A 22,782-nucleotide genomic window follows, 5' to 3' on the forward strand; every position below is an offset into this window, starting at 1 on the left:
TTCACTAATACTCTTACTTCTTCATCCCACCACTCACTACCCTTTCTAATCAACCCACCTCCCACTCTTCTCATGCCACAAGCATCTTTTGCGCAATCCATCACTGATTCCCTAAATACATCCCATTCCTCCCCCACTCCCCTTACTTCCATTGTTCTCACCTTTTTCCATTCTGTACTCAGTCTCTCCTGGTACTTCCTCACACAGGTCTCCTTCTCAAGCTCACTTACTCTCACCACCCTCTTCACCCCAACATTCACTCTTCTTTTCTGAAAACCCATACAAATCTTCACCTTAGCCTCCACAAGATAATGATCAGACATCCCTCCAGTTGCACCTCTCAGCACATTAACATCCAAAAGTCTCTCTTTCGCACGCCTGTCAATTAACACGTAATCCAATAACGCTCTCTGGCCATCTCTCCTACTTACATAAGTATACTTATGTATATCTCGCTTTTTAAACCAGGTATTCCCAATCATCAGTCCTTTTTCAGCACATAAGTCTACAAGCTCTTCACCATTTCCATTTACAACACTGAACACCCCATGTATACCAATTATTCCCTCAACTGCCACATTACTCACCTTTGCATTCAAATCACCCATCACTATGACCCGGTCTCGTGCATCAAAACCACTAACACACTCATTCAGCTGCTCCCAAAACACTATATATATATATATATATATATATATATATATATATATATATATATATATATATATATATTATTTATATTTATATTTTATTATACTTTGTCGCTGTCTCCCACATTTGCGAGGTAGCGCAAGGAAACAGACGAAAGAAATGGCCCAACCCCCCCCATACACATGTATATACATACGTCCACACACGCAAATATACATACCTACACAGCTTTCCATGCCTTGATTCAATCCACTGACAGCACGTCAACCCCGGTATACCACATCGATCCAATTCACTCTATTCCTTGCCCTCCTTTCACCCTCCTGCATGTTCAGGCCCCGATCACACAAAATCTTTTTCACTCCATCTTTCCACCTCCAATTTGATCTCCCTCTTCTCCTTGTTCCCTCCATCTCCGACACATATATCCTCTTGGTCAATCTTTCCTCACTCATCCTCTCCATGTGCCCAAACCACTTCAAAACACCCTCTTCTGCTCTCTCAACCACGCTCTTTTTATTTCCACACATCTCTCTTACCCTTACGTTACTCACTCGATCAAACCACCTCACACCACACATTGTCCTCAAACGTCTCATTTCCAGCACATCCATCCTCCTGCGCACAACTCTATCCATAGCCCACGCCTCGCAACCATACAACATTGTTGGAACCACTATTCCTTCAAACATACCCATTTTTGCTTTCCGAGATAATGTTCTCGACTTCCACACATTCTTCAAGGCCCCCAGAATTTTCGCCCCCTCCCCCACCCTATGATCCACTTCCGCTTCCATGGTTCCATCCGCTGCCAGATCCACTCCCAGATATCTAAAACACTTCACTTCCTCCAGTTTTTCTCCATTCAAACTCACCTCCCAATTGACTTGACCCTCAACCTAAGTGTACCTAATAACGTTGCTCTTATTCACATTTACTCTTAACTTTCTTCTTCCACACACTTTACCAAACTCAGTCACCAGCTTCTGCAGTTTCTCACATGAATCAGCCACCAGCGCTGTATCATCAGCGAACAACAACTGACTCACTTCCCAAGCTCTCTCATCCCCAACAGACTTCATACTTGCCCCTCTTTCCAAAACTCTTGCATTTACCTCCCTAACAACCCCATCCATAAACAAATTAAACAACCATGGAGACATCACACACCCCTGCCGCGTAACTGAGATGACCTTGCTTAGGGCATATCCTTGTTACTTCAGCTAAAAAAAAATACATGAGAGAAACCGAGGTCTCAAGGAAAGTACGTTATATGCAAACGTTCTTCTTAGAGCATGAGTTCGGTTTTAGGCAAAGGGGATGGCAGAATGGATCGTCTGTATCTGGACTACATGAAAGCATTTGGCACTGTACTACTTGGTATGATTTTGAAGAAGCTGGATCATCGAGCAGGAAGAAGAGGGACACTCCTTTGTTCGTTGCACAGATCTTAATGGATGGAAACAAAGAACAGGTGTCAAATGAGCCACCTTGTTATGACCCAGAATGCCGCTGGGATTTCTTCTAGGACCATTACTTCTGATCTATGTGAATGGCTTGACAGAGGGTGGGAGGTGTGGATTCCTAACTGAATATGTTTGCAGATGACGCAAAAATCATGAGGGATGTGAAAGGTGATGAGGATTGCATGAACTTACAAGGGGACTCAATAAACTCTAAGCTGATTAGATATATAATTGATGACTTTCAAGCCAAGTAATGAGGGTGCGTCAGAGTGGAAGAAGGAAACTATTGTGTGAGAGAGATCTGGGGATGAGGGTGTCAACATCTTCCCTAACCTGTCGCCAGAGTCCCACCTTAAGGGAATGGTTAGGAGACCAACTTCCTGCTGGCAAATATTACCACAGCGTTGTAGTTCATGGATAAGAAAATATTCAGTAGCCGTTGACGTCCTTCATAAGGCCAAAACTAGAACATGCTTTTCAAGGTTGGATAACGTACATAAAGAAATACAAAGAGTTAATAGAAACGAACCAGCGGAGCACAACAAGGAATACCAGAATTAAGAGAGCTAAGTCATGGGTGAAGGCTGGAGGCTTTAAATTTGCTCACCGTAGGAGATCGAAGAGTGAGGGGTGACCTTTAAGTCTTCAAACCATACTGATGTCGAAGATTATGAACCGTTCTTCGAAAGATGATGGGATAGAGCAACCAGGGGACACAACATGAAAGACGTACTCTTATAATACAAGAGTGGCGGATGAATGAAGTAAACTGGATGATGAAACAGTAAATCCAGACAGCATACAAAAGCATAAACAAAATGCTCGATAATAGAGAAGGCTCAACAGATGAGGCCCCACGAGCGTAATACTCCCTCCCCCTACACTACAAGAAGGTAATTACACACACACACACACACACACACACACACACATACACACACACACACAGCAATGAACCTTCCCCAGCATGCAGTCATACAACAAGCCTAGCCTGTCAGTGCCTGTAACGCCCACAAAAATAGAATCAGAGGACGAGCTGGAGTGTTGAACCTTTGATGCACAGTTTAGTGTCATGCTTTGATGCCAACAGAACCTTGGCGCGACACAGGAAAGCCATTAACAGTGAGAATTCTCGAGAGACTGGCCAGGGAGGTGGAGCTGTGAGGAGACCGGTGACTGTGGGGCGCTGATTGTGAGGCAGTGCTTGGGAAGTAGTGATTGTGAGGCTGTGTTTGTGAAGTACTGATTGTGAGGCAGTGTTTGGGAGGAAGTGAGTGCGAGGCTTTTTTTTTAAGTAGCGATTGTGAGGCAGTGTTTATATGACAGTAAATGTTAGGCGGTGGTTGTAAGGTAGTGACTGTGAGGCAGTGACTAAGTTACTGATTATGAGGCAGTGATTGCAAGTTAGTGATTAGGAGGAAAAGTCAATGTGTGTAAGGTAGTGACTGTGAGGCAGTGGTTGTCATATAGTAATCATGAGGCAATGCTTGTAATCCAGTAACTCTAAGGAAGTGACTGTAAGACAGTAACTGTGAGGCAGAGATCGTAAGGTAGAAATTGTGAAGTGATTGTCAATCGCTGATAGTAAGGCAGTAATTATGAGGCGATGATTGTGAGGTAGTAATAGTAAAGTGATTTCAAGGTAGAAAGTGTGAGGTAATGATTGTAAGAAGGTGTTGTGAGGCAGTTAGTCGTTAGCTAACAGTGAGGTGGTGGTTGCAAGTAAGAAATTATGAGGCAGTGATTGTAAGTTGTTGGTTGTGAGGTAGAGATAGTAAGGCGATAACTGTGATGCAATTATTGCAAGGCAGTGACGGTAAGACGGTGATAAAGAGGCAGTGACTGTAAGGCAGTGACTGTGAAGCAGTGATGATGTCAAAATCATGATTCAAACAGCACTCGGCAACTGTCACTGTCATTATGATATTGATAACAAAGAAGTGATTGCACCTATCCTAATCCACTCACTCACTCACTCACGGATCCACTTTATCACCCACTCACTCGTTCACTGACACACTCACTCTCTCACTCACTCGTTCACTGCCCCACTCACACACGTTCACGAGCACTCACTAAAATACACACTCACTAACCCTCCACACACTTGATCATTATCACACGCTCACTAACCCTGCACACACTCGTCACTAACACACACTCTTTAACCCTTCTAAACTCGGTTTCTAACACACTCCTGCTAACAAACTTTTCCACCTTCACTCTGACACACACACACACACACACACACACACACACAACGCAATAACCATCTAAGTATTCATATACCCACGAACATAATTTCCCAGACAACAGGGACTCACATATAGTTACCCACATAACACGCTATCTTCAGACTGCAGTATTTATATGGACCTTGGTAGCGTAGCAGTTACCTATGTTGACCGGGACGCATTCACGGGCCGCCCAGGGTCGACCGCACAAGGTTCAACCTTGGTTGCGGAAATCGGTCCACAGTCAACCTAGCTGTTCAGGTTACGATTAGTGGATATATATATATATAATATCACACATATATATTGGGGGTGAGTTGGGCCATTTCTATCGTCTGTTTCCTTGCGCTACCTCGCAAGCGCGGGAGACAGCGGCAAAAAAAAAAAAAAAAATCACACATATTCGCCATTTCTCGCATTAGCGAGGTAGCGTTAAGAAAAGAGGACTGAGCGCACTCCTCTGTTCCTTCTTTTGGAAAAGGAAAAAACAGGAGGGGTGGATTGCCAGCCCTCCCTCTCCCTCCCCTTTTAGTCGCTTTTTTACGACACACAGGGAATACGTGGGAAGTATTCTTTCTCACCTATCCCCAGGGATATATATATATATATATATATATATATATATATATATATATATATATATATATATATATATATAGTTTGGTAAAGTGTGTGAAAGAAGAAAGTTAAGAGTAAATGTGAATAAGAGCAAGGTTATTAGGTACAGTAGGGTTGAGGGTCAAGTCAATTGGGAGGTAAGTTTGAATGGAGAAAAACTGGAGGAAGTAAAGTGTTTTAGATATCTGGGAGTGGATCTGGCAGCGGATGGAACCATGGAAGCGGAAGTGGATCATAGGGTGGGGGAGGGGGCAAAAATTCTGGGAGCCTTGAAGAATGTGTGGAAGTCGAGAACATTATCTCGGAAAGCAAAAATGGGTATGTTTGAAGGAATAGTGGTTCCAACAATGTTGTTTGGTTGCGAGGCGTGGGCTATGGATAGAGTTGTGCGCAGGAGGATGGATGTGCTGGAAATGAGATGTTTGAGGACAATGTGTGGTGTGAGGTGGTTTGATCGAGTAAGTAACGTAAGGGTAAGAGAGATGTCTGGAAATAAAAAGAGCGTGGTTGAGAGAGCAGAAGAGGGTGTTTTGAAATGGTTTGGGCACATGGAGAAAATGAGTGAGGAAAGATTGACCAAGAGGATATATGTGTCGGAGGTGGAGGGAACGAGGAGAAGTGGGAGACCAAATTGGAGGTGGAAAGATGGAGTGAAAAAGATTTTGTGTGATCGGGGCCTGAACATGCAGGAGGGTGAAAGGAGGGCAAGGAATAGAGTGAATTGGATCGATGTGGTATACCGGGGTTGACGTGCTGTCAGTGGATTGAATCAGGGCATGTGAAGAGTCTGGGGTAAACCATGGAAAGCTGTGTTGGTATGTATATTTGCGTGTGTGGACGTATGTTTCCTTGCGCTACCTCGCAAACGCGGGAGACAGCGGCAAAAAAAAAAAAGAAATATATATATATATCATCGTGGGGGTCTCACTTGAGAGACCACAGTGATTCCACCCCACACATCACACGGGTCACAAGTTTCGAGCAACAGAAGCTCAACTACAAAGTCACGGTAGCCCTGCCGTCCTCCGCTACCCTAGGGTCACCTGCTACCATGGTCACACTGAGCTGTGAGGCAGGACAACTTGGTGGTGGTGTGAGGACTCACCTTTGACGATATCCTTGGCTACGATATCGTAGACCTTCTCCTGGGTGGAGTTGGGTTTGATCACGCGGTCGAACAGGTACACTTTCCCCTGAAAATAGAAAATGGCAGTTAGAACATGTGTACTAGGGACCCGATTCCCTGCACTCTGACCTAAAGAGAGAAAACGGGCATGTAGGCATAATGCAATGAAGCCACTACAAAACATCTATAATTTTCATCCTGAATAAAACATATCTGGGAAACAATCTACCATGCATCACTGTATGTATGTATGTATGTATGTATGTATGCATGTAACAGGTTGGGAGATTGGCGAGTGTGTGTGTGTGTGTGTGTGTGTGTGTGTGTGTGTGTGTGTGTGTGTGTGTGTGTGTGTGTGTGTGTGTGTGTGTAAACTTTAGGCTGGCCTCAGTAGCTCCTTCAGTAAACATGAGAGTTGTCTGGAAGCAAGCAGGAGCGAGAACAGATGTAAGAGGATAAACATGTTGCCACGTCTGTCAAACCTTATGGGGCAGATCACAAAGATTAGCGTGTTATAGTTACCATTATATCAGGAATCTAATAACTAGGGAGTCATGATTTAGGTCATCAACGGAGGAGCTGTCATACAGCAAAACAGAGGCGAGGTCAGTGCTGGGTGGTCAGTCAGTCCCAGATCGGCGCGGCCATACCTTGCTGTGCGCTGCTTATAGGATTGCAGGATTACCTAGCCCGGGGTGGAGAGAGAGAGAGAGAGAGAGAGAGAGAGAGAGAGAGAGAGAGAGAGAGAGAGAGAGAGAGAGATAACATCTATCAAAATCCCGGCTTGTTCCTTGGATGGGTTACGAGCCGATATTGTGTCTACAAGAGCAGTGGTGGCCTGTATTTCAACACGGTCCCAGTAGGGAGGAGAGTCTTAGCCATGAGGAGAGGGAAATGATGAGCCGTACCAAGGCGTGGTAGACCCAGGAGGAGCGCTGAGCCGCTGCAGGCGGTGTAGGTACGGACCGACCTGACCTGATGAACGCCGTCCGTCCTCGCTAGAGCAAGGACCCCCCTGAGCACGGACAGCTTGTCTGCTATAGTTACGATTATATTTTATGCACATGTGTAACAAGTTGATGTTCCCGGAGGTGAAGTTTAACCACCAGAGACCTGAGGCAAAGCCGCCAGTCAATGTTATGTTCTGCGGGCAGCAGGAATTACAGCAGATACCGTGTTTTGTGATGTGACGGATTGAAGTGCAGATCCCATAACACGTAACACTATCATCCTCAACACTATCAGCACATCACCATCACCAGACACAGGGGTATCTGTACACCAGAGTCATCAACAATATCACCATACTGACCTCCATACACACCACCACCACCAGAGTCATCAACAATATCACCATACTGACCACCATACACATCACCAGTAACGCCGCGGCAGATACGATGGTCAGTACAGGAGCTGAGCTAGTGTGTCACCCACGTTCTCAACAGGAGCTACCTCGTGTCTGGTGAGTGTCTAGCAGACGCTGAGCTGATGTATGAATGACTAGGCTTGTTCGATGGTATAAATGAAACACAGGATGACAGGCTCTCTCTCTCTCTCTCTCTCTCTCTCTCTCTCTCTCTCTCTCTCTCTCTCTCTCTCTCTCTCTCTCTCTCTCTCTCTCTCGTGTACCTGAGCCAGGTGTGGCTGTCATCACCGGCGAGACAGGCAGGACGGACGGATGTGTCTACCTTCCACAGTCACACACCTCAACCCAGTTTATCGGTTATGACGGACCTGCAGGACACAATGTACGTCACTTATTAATGCCCCGAAAGGCAGTTGAGCCAAGTGCCCCAGACACGTTCCGTGGGTCTGTACAAACACAAATTACATCAGCGTCGTCACAGGCCTCCCCAGTGGAGCCAGGAGGGCGGTGTTATCCCCTGGTTGGCCTCAAGAGGCTGGAGCAGAGTCATCGGTATTCTGGAGGAGAACCACTCATGCTTCTTAAGAGTCAGACTCCAGATATAACTGCCTGATATGAATGTCTGATATCCCACGTTCCAGAGGGGCACTTGTGGCAGTGGTTCCAGCGGAATCAAAGATTTCCCGTGAGAATATTACGCAACACAAGACGAATGGACGACCACCGACCGGTGTAGCCACCACTTAATGTAACAAGAAACATACTCAAATCTTCTATCGGTAATGAAGCTATTTTGAAACATTTGGTAAATTTCATCGGTATGTGCGCGTTTTAAAACCTGGACAGTTAGTGTGGTAACATATGACAACTACGGGTGAAGATGGTTGGTGCTCCAGGTACAATACTGAATGTATGGGAGAAAACGAGACAGTAGCTCCTGGCTCTTCCGCGAGGGAGTGGCGCGCTGGTTGTGAGATATGAAGGTGGTCATCGCCCCAAACGACTGACACCAAAATAACTCATAATGGGTTAACATGTCTCCGCTAGGTGGACAGCTCACCTGCCTTGTACTTTTCTGAATCATCTTATCTAACTTTTAAGTTCTTCCGTTTAAACTCCCCCCCCCTTTCAATTTGTTCCTTGCAACAAATATCTTTACTTCTACCATCAGGGCAGACGTACCCTGTGCTAGTGTGGTCTGGAGGGAGGATGACGTCGGAAGTGGGGCGAGATGCACCTTGTTAGCCAAGGAGGAGGACGAGGCGCTGGGAGGTAGAGTTGGTCAGGGGTTGGCAGGAGGAACACGTCGCGAGGAAGTGGGTAGGAGCTACGAGTTCGAAGATGGTGTAGTGGGCAGGGGGTAGAATGTTGGGGGTGGCGAGGAGGATGTATGCTGGATGGTGGCCTAATGGATAGCATGGATGGGTAGGCGATGGATGATGGGAAGGCAGGAGGAAATTGAAGACAGAATTATCAACGAGCGTCTGTTGCGGCGTGGATCACCTAACTGGGTCTAGTACGGTGCCACTGGGGCAGATGACAGCCACCTGGCTAGGTTCTCCACTTCACATTATGCCAGTCAACTGCACGTTGTGGACGTGTGCGCCACACCCTCAGCAAACAACGAAGCTGTGTGAAAAACTCTTTGGTTCACCCTGAGAAGCTGGAGAAGCATCATCTATGTCGCAAAAACATTTTCGTCTGTCATGCTATACAGCAGCTCGAATTGGAACAGTATATTCCCACACCATGTTCCCGCCACTGTCCTGCACTGAGAGAGTAAGATATCCAGGTGTAGTGTATGTACCGGTGACACCATGGCAGGCATTACTGGACCCATGACAACAGGAATCCCTGGCCTTATTCTCGGGATCCACGTCCCTACAGTAGTATCAGCTGGGTCATTATCGTCTCCCAAGTGTCTCCTTAAACCTAATGACCCCTGACAAACCTGGAACGCCCGTAGAACTGGTAGGGCACGCACGACCTGGCTCTCGCCAGCCACTCTCTACTTCTCAAGGTGATGATATAACCGGTCAGGTTCTGAAGGTCTAGCAACTGTCTTCGTTGTTTATAATGTACGTCTCTTGTGTCCTCCTGACACACATCATGTTTCTTTACCATTCCTGATTTCATGTATACGTTTTCTACACTTTTATCTAACGCTTTTGATGGTCATAATTCGATATTAGACACTCGTGATTTAATTCCCTACTGACTCTAAAACACCCATTTCTCGTCTTCCACTCTATCTTCACTTTCTTAATCTTCTTTCTTCGCCAGCCACCTTCAACCTCACCTAAATTTCTCTACTCGACTTCAGACCTCACGGGAGCGAGGCAAAATGACGAACGAATGTCTGTCTCTACATCACTAGGTCTTGTTCAGACCTGATGATAACGTAAGACTAATCAACACTTTCTTACCCCATCTGTTTAGTTTCTGTGGCCGTTCTTCATCCACAGGTTATTATGACACGTTTCTTTCATCTTGTACGTACGTGTTTCCGGTGGACAATAATGACATGGATATTGATATCGTTGTCATGATTGTTTGCATTTTCTACCTATCATATAATATCTATAATCGTCATATAATCGTCCATATAGCTTTATCTAACTTCATCTTATTATTACTGATATTATCACGACAATCATTAGTCAATTACTACAGTCAGCTCTTATCACAAGGCCCATCTAACCCAGCAACACTCTACCCAGGCAGCAATAATCGTTCATGATGGGAGGAGGAGAAAGATAAGAGGAGAAATGGGGTGAGGGAGGGAGGGAGAGAGGAAACAAAACAAGACAGGTTACTCGCTCTGCTCACACCTAGAGGGACTCCTACAGCTGACGGAACAACTCTGACGGTCGTCACAAGCACTCCAACGGTAATGTGTTGCCTGCAGCCCTGCGCCGGGACCCTCACCATGAGACAGACTTTGACCTATGTGGAAGACTGAAGGCACAGGATGGCGAGCACATGGTACAGCCAACAGACAGTGTACACCTGGTGGACACTAGGAGACGAAGAGCAAATACTGCCTGATGGACGAGAGTAAGGTGGTATCCATCCATCCCACACCACAACACACACCATCGCCGCCATGCAAGTCATCTGCACTGTCAGTGTGGCGCCCACAACGGACCTCAAGCGTCTGGTTTTAGACATCAGACGTGTCCTGCTCTGATGTTCCAAATCGTTTTTGACTTCAGTCAAGTAAGAAGTTTCGGACAAGTTTCAATCAAACACAGACTTCAGGTATGATCTGTTCACCGAGAGGAAGTGGCATCTGACAGTTAGGCAAGAGTTGAGGAAAAAGAAGAGAGTTACAGCGAGGGAGAGAGGCGCCCTGTGGCGTTATAGAAATGCCTGCATGAGGACCAAGGATTTACAGGGAAGGTTGCATGAAGGTATAATGTGCCGTCAGAGAAGCTGACGTGGAAGCAGTGGAAAGCTGGTACCGGGGATAACTGCCGTGTGGGATAATCTGGACGATGGCCGGGAGGTAACACGACCTGAGGTTACCATGGTGGAGTAGTAGAGAGAAACCTACTGGATGTTAGAGAACGACCGATACTTACGAACTTGTGGGAACTGTAATGACGACCAACCCTCTCATAGATTATCCCAGTCGCTTCATCTTTCGATGTGAATTTCAAATATCTTGAGCTGTTTTAAAGTATTAATACTCTCAACTAAAGTTCACACTTGGGGAATGAAAACGTAACAATAGGCTTTACCTCCTCTCCTGTGTGTCAAGTATTCCCACACAAGCTTCACGTGGAATACAGAACAAACATCTGTACAAACCCAGAGGTGCTCAGCAGATGACATGGTCAGACCAGGTGCTGTGGCGATCACCACCAACACCACACGAGACATCTTACCACGACACGGAAAATAAACGATGTCAAAATTAAGACAGAAACGAATTTCCTACCGAGAGGAGAGGTGTTGTACACTATCATGCGCAGAATCCTTGACTCCGTCATGGGACTGACAATGAAGCTAGACAACCGCCAACCAGTTAAAACTCGATTATTTTCGACTCTTGGGATTAGCACGACATGGTTTGGGTGCTTTGTTTACCCACGTCTTGGAAAGGGTTTAAGAGGTCGTGACCTCCGACCTGAGTGAAGCAACTTTACTGAGGGAACGATTGTTGTCCTCCAGTCGTTAACATCATATACTGGACAAGACTGTGGTCTGCTGTCAGGCTGCCTCACATGGATGCACGTCTGCTGTCAAGTCTGAGTAAGTCGGCGTTGAGGTTTATTGTGTCTCTGTCCATGGACCAGAATGCGGTCTACTGTCAAGGTGTGTGTGTGTGTGTGTGTGTGTGTGTGTGTGTGTGTGTGTGGCAGGAATGTGTGGCATCTGTCATTCTGTGCACCAGCCAAGTCGACCCGTTGGCTAGCCCAGCCGGCGGCTTCGGCACTTCCGGCGCCACCACGTCGTCTGCGGCGGGAACCTGGTTCTTCTCGATCGGTTTTTGCTTCGACCTGTTACATGGAGGAACCTGTGAGCAGCGCTAGAGCATGGATCAGTCGTGTGTGACGGTAGAATTGATGGTACAGCTGTGGTCTGCTGTTCTCAGCCACATATAATCATATACATAATATCCCAGTTCTACAAACATCAGTAATCTATACAACCACAACATGCAAGTGGAACACTACACACACGTCCCCCACACTGCGTACACTGACCATGTACTAAACTTACGTTGTGCCAGTGGGAGAATTGATAACCAGGAATTTTTTTTGCTGTCAGCCGAATTATCAATAACACACACACACACACACACACACACACACACACACACACACACACACACACACACACACATGGGGTACCGTCATGCAGTAATTAGCGTCAGTGACCATGAGACAGCATGGGCTAGCCCGGGGTCGAACCTGCGTGGTTCGAATCCTGGGCGTGGCAGTCGGCCTAAACCCAACCAAGGTGTTCATCCTCCCCTTGCAGGTGGTCGATAAATGGGAACCTGGCTTAGGCTGGTGTGTGTGTGTGTGTGTGTGTGTGTGTGTGTGTGTGTGTGTGTGTGTGTGTGTGTGTACACAAGAGCAGAAACATGGTACGTGTAAACAAGGTTGGGAGACGGGGCAAATCGAATGTAAACTCTCTCCCTATACACCAGAAATAGTAAACACATAATGAACAAGATAGAACTGACCGTGTCTGATGACAATATTAGAATAACCTTCAAATGCATGGATGAGTAAGATATTCAGCGAGCTGTTCACATCTTACATTAGTGTTGTGGTGGTGGGTGTGTGCTGGCTGAAGTATGGTGGTGGCAGTGTGGTGCTGTGTGCGCGGTAATGGTCACCGTAGTTAAAGAAGCGAGCAGAACTTAGAACAACAGAGTCCAGAGGAGGACAACGAAGATGATAACAGAATTAAGAAATCTGAGTTTCAGGGAAAGACTCACATCTAATCACCTATGTCTTATAAAATATATGAATCACATATTCTATACATCACTTACATTCAATGTTCTTATAGAATATATAGATCACAAGGGCTGAAACCGTGGGGGAACACATGAGCTACGTTGGTTACCAGGGGAAACAGCTCGTATATCTGTTTGCTTATGAGAGATAAAGGCAGCAGAGGAAGCAGGCGAGGGAGCAGTACCCTTACATTGTATATAAACACGGTTGAGGTGAGGTGAGGTGAGGGCATCATGTGGTCGTGTCGTACATCCTGCCGACACACACTCCCGTGATCAGCTGAGTGTCCTTCACTCGTTCTTGGGAACCACTTCAGAGCCTCAAGTTATCTAAAGCCATGTTCAAGGGTTCTCCAGCAGCTGGCCTCGTGTCAGAGGACCGCAGAGATATTCATTAAAACTTTAATTCCCACTTGTAAACCGGGAGTTTACGGCTGGATACACCGCTTGCTTTGCTCCATCGCCGCTTCCTGCAGTGTGATGCTGGGTCTGGCGCGGGGAAGTGTGTGGTGGTGGTGGGGGTGTGGTGGCTGGAGTGTGGCGGTGAGTGTGTTGTAGCTGGAGAGTGGTGGAGGTTGTGCAGTGGTTGGAGTGCGGTGGTGGGAGTGCGGTGATGGGAGTGTGTTGATGGGAGTGTAGTGGAGGAAATGTGGTAATTAAAGTGTGGTGATGGGAGTGTCATCGTAAGCGTGTGGTGGTGGGAGTGTAATGACGGGAGTGTGGTGATGGGTGTGCTGTGATGGGAATGTGGCAATGGGGGTGTGGTGGTAGGATTCTGTGCTACCTCGCAAACGTGGGAGACAGCGACAAAACAAAATGAAAATAATAAAATATTTATATATATATAGGGGCAAGTATGAAGTCTGTTGGGGATGAGAGAGCTTGGGAAGTGAGTCAGTTGTTGTTCGCTGATGATACAGCGCTGGTGGCTGATTCATGTGAGAAACTGCAGAAGCTGGTGACTGAGTTTGGTAAAGTGTGTGAAAGAAGAAAGTTAAGAGTAAATGTGAATAAGAGCAAGGTTATTAGGTACATTTGGGTTGAGGGTCAAGTAAATTGGGAGGTGAGTTTGAATGGAGAAAAACTGGAGGAAGTGAAGTGTTTTAGATATCTGGGAGTGGATCTGGCAGCGGATGGAACCATGGAAGCGGAAGTGGATCATAGGGTGGGGGAGGGGGCGAAAATTCTGGGAGCCTTGAAGAATGTGTGGAAGTCGAGAACATTATCTCGGAAAGCAAAAATGGGTGTGTTTGAGGGAATAGTGGTTCCAACAATGTTGTATGGTTGCGAGGCGTGGGCTATGGATAGAGTTGTGCGCAGGAGGATGGATGTTCTGGAAATGAGATGTTTGAGGACAATGTGTGGTGTGAGGTGGTTTGATCGAGTAAGTAACGTAAGGGTAAGAGAGATGTGTGGAAATAAAAAGAGCATGGTTGAGAGAGCAGAAGAGGGTGTTTTGAAATGGTTTGGGCACATGGAGAGAATGAGTGAGGAAAGATTGACCAAGAGGATATATGTGTCTGAGGTGGAGGGAACGAGGAGAAGAGGGAGACCAAATTGGAGGTGGAAAGATGGAGTGAAAAAGATTTTGTGTGATCGGGGCCTGAACATGCAGGAGGGTGAAAGGAGGGCAAGGAATAGAGTGAATTGGAGCGATGTGGTATACCGGGGTAGACGTGCTGTCAGTGGATTGAATCAAGGCATGTGAAGCGTCTGGGGTAAACCATGGAAAGCTGTGTAGGTATGTATATTTGCGTGTGTGGACGTATGTATATACATGTGTATGGGGGTGGGTTGGGCCATTTCTTTCGTCTGTTTCCTTGCGCTACCTCGCAAACGCGGGAGACAGCGACAAAGTATAAAAAAAAAAAAAAAAAAAAAAAAAGGAGTGTAGTGATGGGCGTGTTGTGCTGGGTGTGTGGTGATGGGTGTGTTGTGGTGGGTGTATGCTGGCTGAAGTGTGGTGGTGGGAGTGTGGTGCTGGGTGTGTTGTAATTGGAGTATAATGGTGGATGTATAGTGGCACGAGTGTGGTGAAGGATGTGTGGTGGTAGGATTGTGGAGGAGGGTGTGTGATGGTGGGACTGTGGTGGTAAGAGTGTGGTGGTGTGAGTGTGGTGATGAGTGAGGGTGGTGTGAGTGTGGTGATGAGTGTGGGGGGTGCGTGTGTGGTGGAAGTATGGTAGTAGTACTGTGGTGCTGAGCATGTGGTAGCGTTCCTCTGTCCCAGCGATGACATCTACCAACGAACATCTCGTCATGTATGTACAGGCTGTTGGTATATCTCTCTCTTACGTTGACCGCCACACTGGTAAACGTCTACAGGGATCACCAAGCTCCAGTTTCTGACACATGTAGTAAGCCCTGGTTCGAAATATCCAACGTTGCGTGTGGTACCGAGCGAGTGTGTGGTGAGTGAGTGGTTTGGTGGTGTGAGTGTGGTAGAGAGTGATTGGTGAAGTGAGGCGCACGTGGCAACGTGTGGTGGTGAGTGGTGCAGTGATGTGCACATGGTGACGAGAGTGTGGTGGTGGCGGTGGTGCCGGGTGGGCGTTACACTAAGCAACTAGTGTCGTATTACCATTAATGAAGTGGTGCAGGCCAGACCCCGTCCAGACTCACGCTCACCTTCAGGCCAGACCACTGCCAAGCTCACGTTCACCTTTTGCTGGTGATGCACGTTCCACACCCAACCAACCCACCTCCCTTTCTCTGAGGACCCCCGTTGTTCTACGTTGCCACCCACCCACCTTACCCTCCTGTGTGAAGATATTTCAGTTTTGCACATTTTCCTCCAGTTACACCATCAGTCTTCCCTTTACTTACTTCCTTCATTCATGTAAGGGCAACATAACGTAAGCGACCATCTCACCATATGAGATGCACCACTCACGTAAAGCATTATCTTCCCCCAACCCTCTAGCTAGTATAGTCCCCCCCTCCCTCCCACTCCTCGGCTCCCCTGATTAAAACCGTTCTACGTCATTTGTTTAACAACTGTTCTATGTTTCACCGTGCGTGGCTAATCTTGGAGAGCAGTCCTTCACATTTTCAGCAGAGCGCAATAAACTGCTCCACTAAAGAAAAAGAAACAAAAACAGATTCAATACTGCTGAACGCATCTCCCTGGTAGCGTAGACCAGGCGTATAGTTTTATACTTACGACAAAAAAATGCGTCCCTCCCCTTCCCTTCCCCTGAAATTACCCTGTCGTCATCGCCAGCAACACCACCTCCCTCACGCCTTAATATTTTCCCTGGGAGGGAGAGACCCATCCCATCCAGCAGCGGGACACGCACTCAGTAGCAGGGGAGATTATTATTCTTGTTGACAATGGTGCGCACCATCCACCAGCTCTGGTCCTGCCATCGTGCTTGGTTTAGCGTATGGCACAAGGCTCAGGTGTGTGTGTGTCCCTCCTAGTGGGTGGGTGAGGCTTAAATGGGAGAGCGGTGAAGGGTTGTGAGTGCCTGATGGGAGACTGGGTGACTGGTGGTGGGTAATGGGTGATTGGAGGTGGATAATGGGTGACTGGGGGTAGGTAAAGGGTGATTGTGGGTGGGTCATGGGTGAGTTGTGGTGGGTCATGGGAAACTGAGGAAGATGGAGAGGTGGGTGGTCATGACTGATGTGTGGGTGATTAGGTCATAGTGTAGGGTTGGAGTAGTTGTTGATGGTTCTGGGTGATGGTCAGGTAGCCTACGTGATGGGTATGAGGGGGTATGGATGGTTGGCTCGGGGTGGGTTTTGATCGTGGCTTGCGGTTTGTGCAGCAGTGTGGGGAGAGGTTAGGTGGATCTCAGATGCAAGCAGCTCTGCGTCTTGCCAAGCGGCATATCCGCACCAAGAACTGAGGCATTTACCACAAGGTGAGCAAAAACTTGAACCCAGCTGTTGAGCAGGAGTGCGGGAACACCCAGCTGGTGAGGAGGAGTGAGGGAACACCCAGCTGGTGAGGAGGAAGTGATGAAACATCCACCTCTTTAGTGAGGAAACACCTAGCTGTCCAACAGGAAGTGAGGGAGCGCCTAGATGTCCAACAGGATGCGAGGAAACGCCTAAGTATTGAGAACAACACAAGGGAACGCCCAGATACTGAGCAGGAAGTGAGGTGACACCAATGTGTTGAGAATCAGTCATCATCTGCAGGGTGCTCATGACCGACTTAGAAATACCAAGTGACTGTCTGGGTTCTGACAAGAACGTCGGACTAGCGTCACAGGGGATCGCTAGCCACGGTGGAGAAGGAGGCGACGAGAGCTTCATCCTAGCCTCAGAGGACCGGGCTGTAGCAACGCCACTTACAACATGAATATTTGAGTACATCATCAGGGACTCAGGTTCCAGACTATATAATGCAGGTGAGGGGCAAGAATATATTCTAGGTCAGGCCAGGACAGAACAGACTCTTACCTGACCACGGCAACACGGGCAATCCAGATACATTCTGAGTATAAGCAACATAACAACATTGAACTTATGGCTCAATATCCTGAGGCCTGTAACAGCCTCTGGTCGTGTTTGAAGCGGAAATACTGAACGAGGTCACGCGTTATTACAGCTTAATTGCTTTAAGAACAGCGACCTCCTTGGGTAGCAAGTGGGAGGAGAAGGATGGGATCAGAGGGTTGCAGGAGGGAGGGACACGGAGGGAGGAGGGTTACGGCGAGGAGAGAGGAGGTCGAGGTTGAGGGAGAGGAGACGGTACGTGAGAGCGGCCACTGGTGTGTGCTGGTGTGTGAGAGCGGCCACTGGTGTGTGAGAGCGGCCACTGGTGTGTGCTGGTGTGTGAGAGCCGCCACTGGTGTGTGAGAGCGGCCACTGGCGTGTGTTGGTGTGTGAGAGCAGCCACTGGTGTGTGAGAGCGGCCACTGGTGTGTGCTGGTGTGTAATAGCAGCTACTGGTGTGTGAGAGCGGCCACTGGTGTGTGCTGGTGTGTAATAGCAGCTACTGGTGTGTGAGAGCGGCCACTGGTGTGTGCTAGTGTGTGAGAGCAGCCACTGGTGTGTGAGAGCGGTCACTGGTGTGTGCTGGTGTGTAAGAGCAGCCACTGGCGTGTGCTGGTGGGTGAGAGCGGCCACTGGTGTGTGCTGGTGTGTAAGAGCAGCCACTGGCGTGTGCTGGTGTGTGAGAGCGGCCACTGGTGTGTGCTGGTGTGTAATAGCAGCTACTGGTGTGTGAGAGCGGCCACTGGTGTGTGCTGGTGTATGAGAGCCGCCACTGGTGTGTGAGAGCGGCCACTGGCGTGTGTTGGTGTGTGAGAGCAGCCACTGGTGTGTGAGAGCGGCCACTGGTGTGTGCTGGTGTGTAATAGCAGCTACTGGTGTGTGAGAGCGGCCACTGGTGTGTGCTGGTGTGTAAGAGCAGCCACTGGCGTGTGCTGGTGTGTAATAGCAGCTACTGGTGTGTGAGAGCGGCCACTGGTGTGTGCTAGTGTGTGAGAGCAGCCACTGGTGTGTGAGAGCGGTCACTGGTGTGTGAGAGCGGCCACTGGTGTGTGCTGGTGTGTGAGAGCAGCCACTGTTGTATGAGAGCGGCCACTGGTATGTGCTGGTGTGTGAGAGCCGCCACTGGTGTGTGAGAGCGGCCACTGGTGTGTGCTGGTGTGTGAAAACGGCCACTGGTGTGTGAGAGCGGCCACTGGTGTGTGCTGGTGTGTGAGAGCAGCCACTGTTGTATGAGAGCGGCCACTGGTATGTGCTGGTGTGTGAGAGCCGCCACTGGTGTGTGAGAGTGGCCACTGGTGTGTGCTGGTGTGTGAGAGCGGCCACTGGTGTGTGAGAGCCGCCACTGGTGTGTGAGAGCGGCCACTGGTGTGTGAGAGCGGCCACTGGTGTGTGCTGGTGTGTGAAAACGGCCACTGGTGTGTGAGAGCGGCCACTGATGTGTGAGAGCCGCCACTGGTGTGTGAGAGCGGCCACTGATGCGTGCTGGTGTGTGAGAGCCGCCACTGGTGTGTGAGAGCGGCCACTGATGTGTGAGAGCCGCCACTGGTGTGTGAGAGCGGCCACTGGTGTGTGAGAGCGGCCACTAATGTGTGCTGGTGTGTGAGAGCGCCACTGGTGTGTGAGAGCGGCCACTGGTGTGTGAGAGCGGCCACTGATGCGTGCTGGTGTGTGAGAGCGGCCACTGGTGTGTGCTGGTGTGTGAGAGCAGCTACTGGTGTGTGAGAGCGGGCAATGGTGTGTGCTGGTGTGTGAGAGTGGCCACTAGTGTGTGAGAGCGGCCACTGGTGTGTGAGAGCGGCCACTGGTGTGTGAGAGCGGCCACTGGTGTGTGAGAGCGGCCACTGATGTGTGAGAGCCGCCACTGGTGTGTGAGAGCGGCCACTGATGCGTGCTGGTGTGTGAGAGCAGCTACTGGTGTGTGAGAGCGGGCAATGGTGTGTGCTGGTGTGTGAGACTGGCCAATGGTGTGTGCTGGTGTGTGAGAGCGGCCACTGGTGTGTGAGAGTGGCCACTGGTGTGTGAGAGTGGCCACTGGTGTGTGAGAGCGGCCACTGATGTGTGCTGGTGTGTGAGAGCAGCCACTGGTATGTGAGAGCGGCCAATGGTGTGTGCTGGTGTGTGAGACTGGCCAATGGTGTGTGCTGGTGTGTGAGAGTGGCCAATGGTGTGTGCTGATGTGTGAGAGCAGTAGTTGGTGTGTGCTCTCACCTGCTGGTGTGGCATACTGTGTAGGTGATAAGTGTCAGACATCAGCAAACGTTACTTAATATAAAGTTACAGTGCCGGACCTGGTAGTGTGGTGTGCCGCAAGTGCAGATCCAGCCTTGTAACTCTCCATTAAGGAACATTTGCTTTCGTCCCACACCAACCACACACACGCCAACCACAGCAGCAGGTGAGGGGGTTTAGCCATATATATCACGATTCACATATTCGCCTGGAGGACATGTATTCTGATGCGACTGTTTGTACATACGTAGTCATGCCAATGTAACCTGGATTAATAATTAGCGTATGTTCACAGGCATTGCTGAGGGTGGAGGAGGCGACATCTGCACAACACTACGTTGCAACGTCTCTCTTGCGAGAACTGCCAATTACAGGCGTTCGTAGTTATACATATATTCCATTAAGGATGTGTGAGCTGTATTCATGTTCCCGCTGTGCTGTAATACCATAACTACAGGTCCCCACACGTCGCCTTGTCCTGCTATGAATCGTCCTTCTAAAATATCCAACTTCAATTATGTTCTTTTTTTCCAGCTATATAAAAGCAATTCCCCATCTTTATGCATTGGTAGATTAGGGAAGTCAAGCCAGAGCTTAAGTGCAGCAACATCAGTACACACACACGACAGCTCCACACCTCACATACACACACACACACACACACAGGACAGCTCCACACCTCACGTACACGCACACACACATACAGGACAGCTCCACACCTCACGTATACACACACAGGACAGCTCCACACCTCACGTATACACACACACGACAGCTCCACACCTCACGTACACACACACACACACACACAGGACAGCTCCACACCTCACGTACACGCACACACACATACAGGACAGCTCCACACCTCACGTATACACACACAGGACAGCTCCACACCTCACGTACACACACACACAGGACAGCTCCACACCTCACGTATACACACACACGACAGCTCCACACCTCACGTATACACACACACGACAGCTCCACACCTCACGTATACACACACACACACAGGACAGCTCCACACCTCACGTATACACACACAGGACAGCTCCACACCTCACGTATACACACACAGGACAGCTCCACACCTCACGTATACACACACACGACAGCTCCACACCTCACGGAGGCACCATCATCAACGAAGAAAGTTTGGTAGTCCGAAGGTAAGTCACTAGTAAGTCAATGAAGTTCCTTATAAAGTTTTCCCCAAGTTTCAATTAGTTCTGAAGCCACCTCATTATAACTAACGTTAACAGTGTACAAGATGGGTCTACCCTCACCTCCGACCAGCCGCAGGATGTGTTCTACTGTGGGTTTGGTGTACAAGTTTCCTCTCGTAACAACACCATGCCTGGGTTGTCCGTGGTATAACGTGCATGACTGCGGTAAGTGAAGAGCCATGTATGTGTCTTACTGTGTGCGACACAGTGTGTGCGAGTCGTGTACATGTTTGTGCGTGCTTATGTATGAAAGACGAGTCCTCGTATAGACCTATCTATATTAGTTATTTGTGTTTTTTAAGTTTGGTGAAGAAACTTAGGAAACATATTCAAGTTCTGACCATCTATAAAGACATGAACAGCTTCCTGAATATTTTCTTATCCGAGTACATGAATACTGTCCTAATACATGCCAGCAGACAACTTGTCTCCCTTACTGGGACTCTGGCGACATACTCGGGATGACATGTCTACTCCCAGGCATCTCCCACGAGTAATTTCTGCAGCATATTTCCTGCAAGATAATAATTTCATTGAGGTCTTCTCTCGCTGCGTCCCATCCACATTACACTGTCTCCGGTTGAGTTTCATCAACCATGTGTCACACCAACTTTGGAGATTGTCTAGTTCCCCTTGTAGGCTGATGGAATCCTCTTCGCTTTTCACATCCCTTATGACTTTGAAATCATCTTTAAACATATTCGGGCAGGAATCAGATCCCTCTCGCAAGTCATCTTAATATATAAAGAAAAGCAATGTTTCCAGAACACACCCCTGATCACAACCCATTTTGAGAAGGCTCCCTCAACATGCGTCCCTCGTTCTCTTCCATCAAGATAATCTTCTGTCCATCATAATAGTCTTCCCTTTTCCCTGACTGAGGATCTAACTTCATTACCGGTCGCTTGTCTGGCACAGTGTCATGTGCCTTCTGGCAATCCATATACATGCGAACCACCCAGCCATCTCTTTTGTCCAAAAGAAAACTCACATTCTATTAGAAATCTGACAGCTTCGTTCCAAGTGACCTTGTTTTCCTGAACGTCAGGTAATTTCTTCTTTCTAGGGATTCATCCACGGGACACACTCGTCAGGAGAGCAGGACTTCAGCTCTCTGCCTCCTCCCGGCTTCCTTTTTTTATACCTTTTTTTCTAAAACAGTTGTGACATTTACGCTCTTCCACGCCCTTTTAACACTTTGCATTTTTCCAAGCGACGTCTTGAACAGCATTTCACGTGGTTTGTCAAGTGCATCTGCCCATATTTTCAGCAGACGCGGAGTAATATCATCAGGACCATGACCCTGATATGGATCAATACCTTTCAGTATTCCGCTTATGTCAACTCTTGATATTTCACTACGTTCAGTACTCCTCCCAGCAGAATGAGAAGATATGTGAGGCCAAAGTGAGTGAACTTGTTGATAAGCGGGTCACACACGAGCCTGACCACATTTCAATTGCACAGTGCTTAGGAAAGACAGGAAGTAGGAGTAGGCCAGTGATTGTAGGCTCTTGCCATCAAAGAAGAGGAATGAAATATCGAACAGGAAGAAAAAACTGAAACAGAAGGACAAGAAGATGAAAGTATAACACCGTTAAGGGCAGCCACGCTGAATGTAACAGAGGAACGAGAGATTGTGAAGAATGCAATAACAAAGGATGGAAAAATAATAGCCTATCACACTAAGAGGGAGAGGACAGTCGATCTTACCAGCACTGATGACCTGCATAAGACACGATTTCCATCCCCAGATCAGAATCGGCTGCAACTGGATTACTTAGTCAGTTAACGGGGTTGTAAGGGAGCACAGCACAGTCATCTTGGTTCAGACACACACACACACATTTCTACACACGACACTACACTCACACACACAACGCTCTGAGAGGTTATGATAACAACTATAGGAAAAGAAGACAAGAATATAAC

The 22,782-nt window shown here is 48.1% G+C and overlaps 1 protein-coding gene across 3 annotated transcripts in view; it reads right to left on the reverse strand.

Annotated features, from left to right (window-relative positions):
• The window catches only part of LOC139765906 (kinesin heavy chain-like), a 909,514-nt gene that overhangs the window by 498,343 nt on the left and 388,389 nt on the right, over positions 1-22,782 (reverse strand). For all 3 annotated transcript variants that reach the window (XM_071693874.1, XM_071693867.1, XM_071693860.1), the window contains exon 2: positions 6,075-6,162. In XM_071693874.1, coding sequence (XP_071549975.1) covers positions 6,075-6,162 — 88 coding nt within the window. The remainder of the gene's footprint in view (positions 1-6,074; positions 6,163-22,782) is intronic.

The sequence above is a fragment of the Panulirus ornatus genome, chromosome 4, assembly GCF_036320965.1.
Source record: "Panulirus ornatus isolate Po-2019 chromosome 4, ASM3632096v1, whole genome shotgun sequence".
Taxonomy (NCBI): Eukaryota; Metazoa; Arthropoda; class Malacostraca; order Decapoda; family Palinuridae; genus Panulirus; species Panulirus ornatus.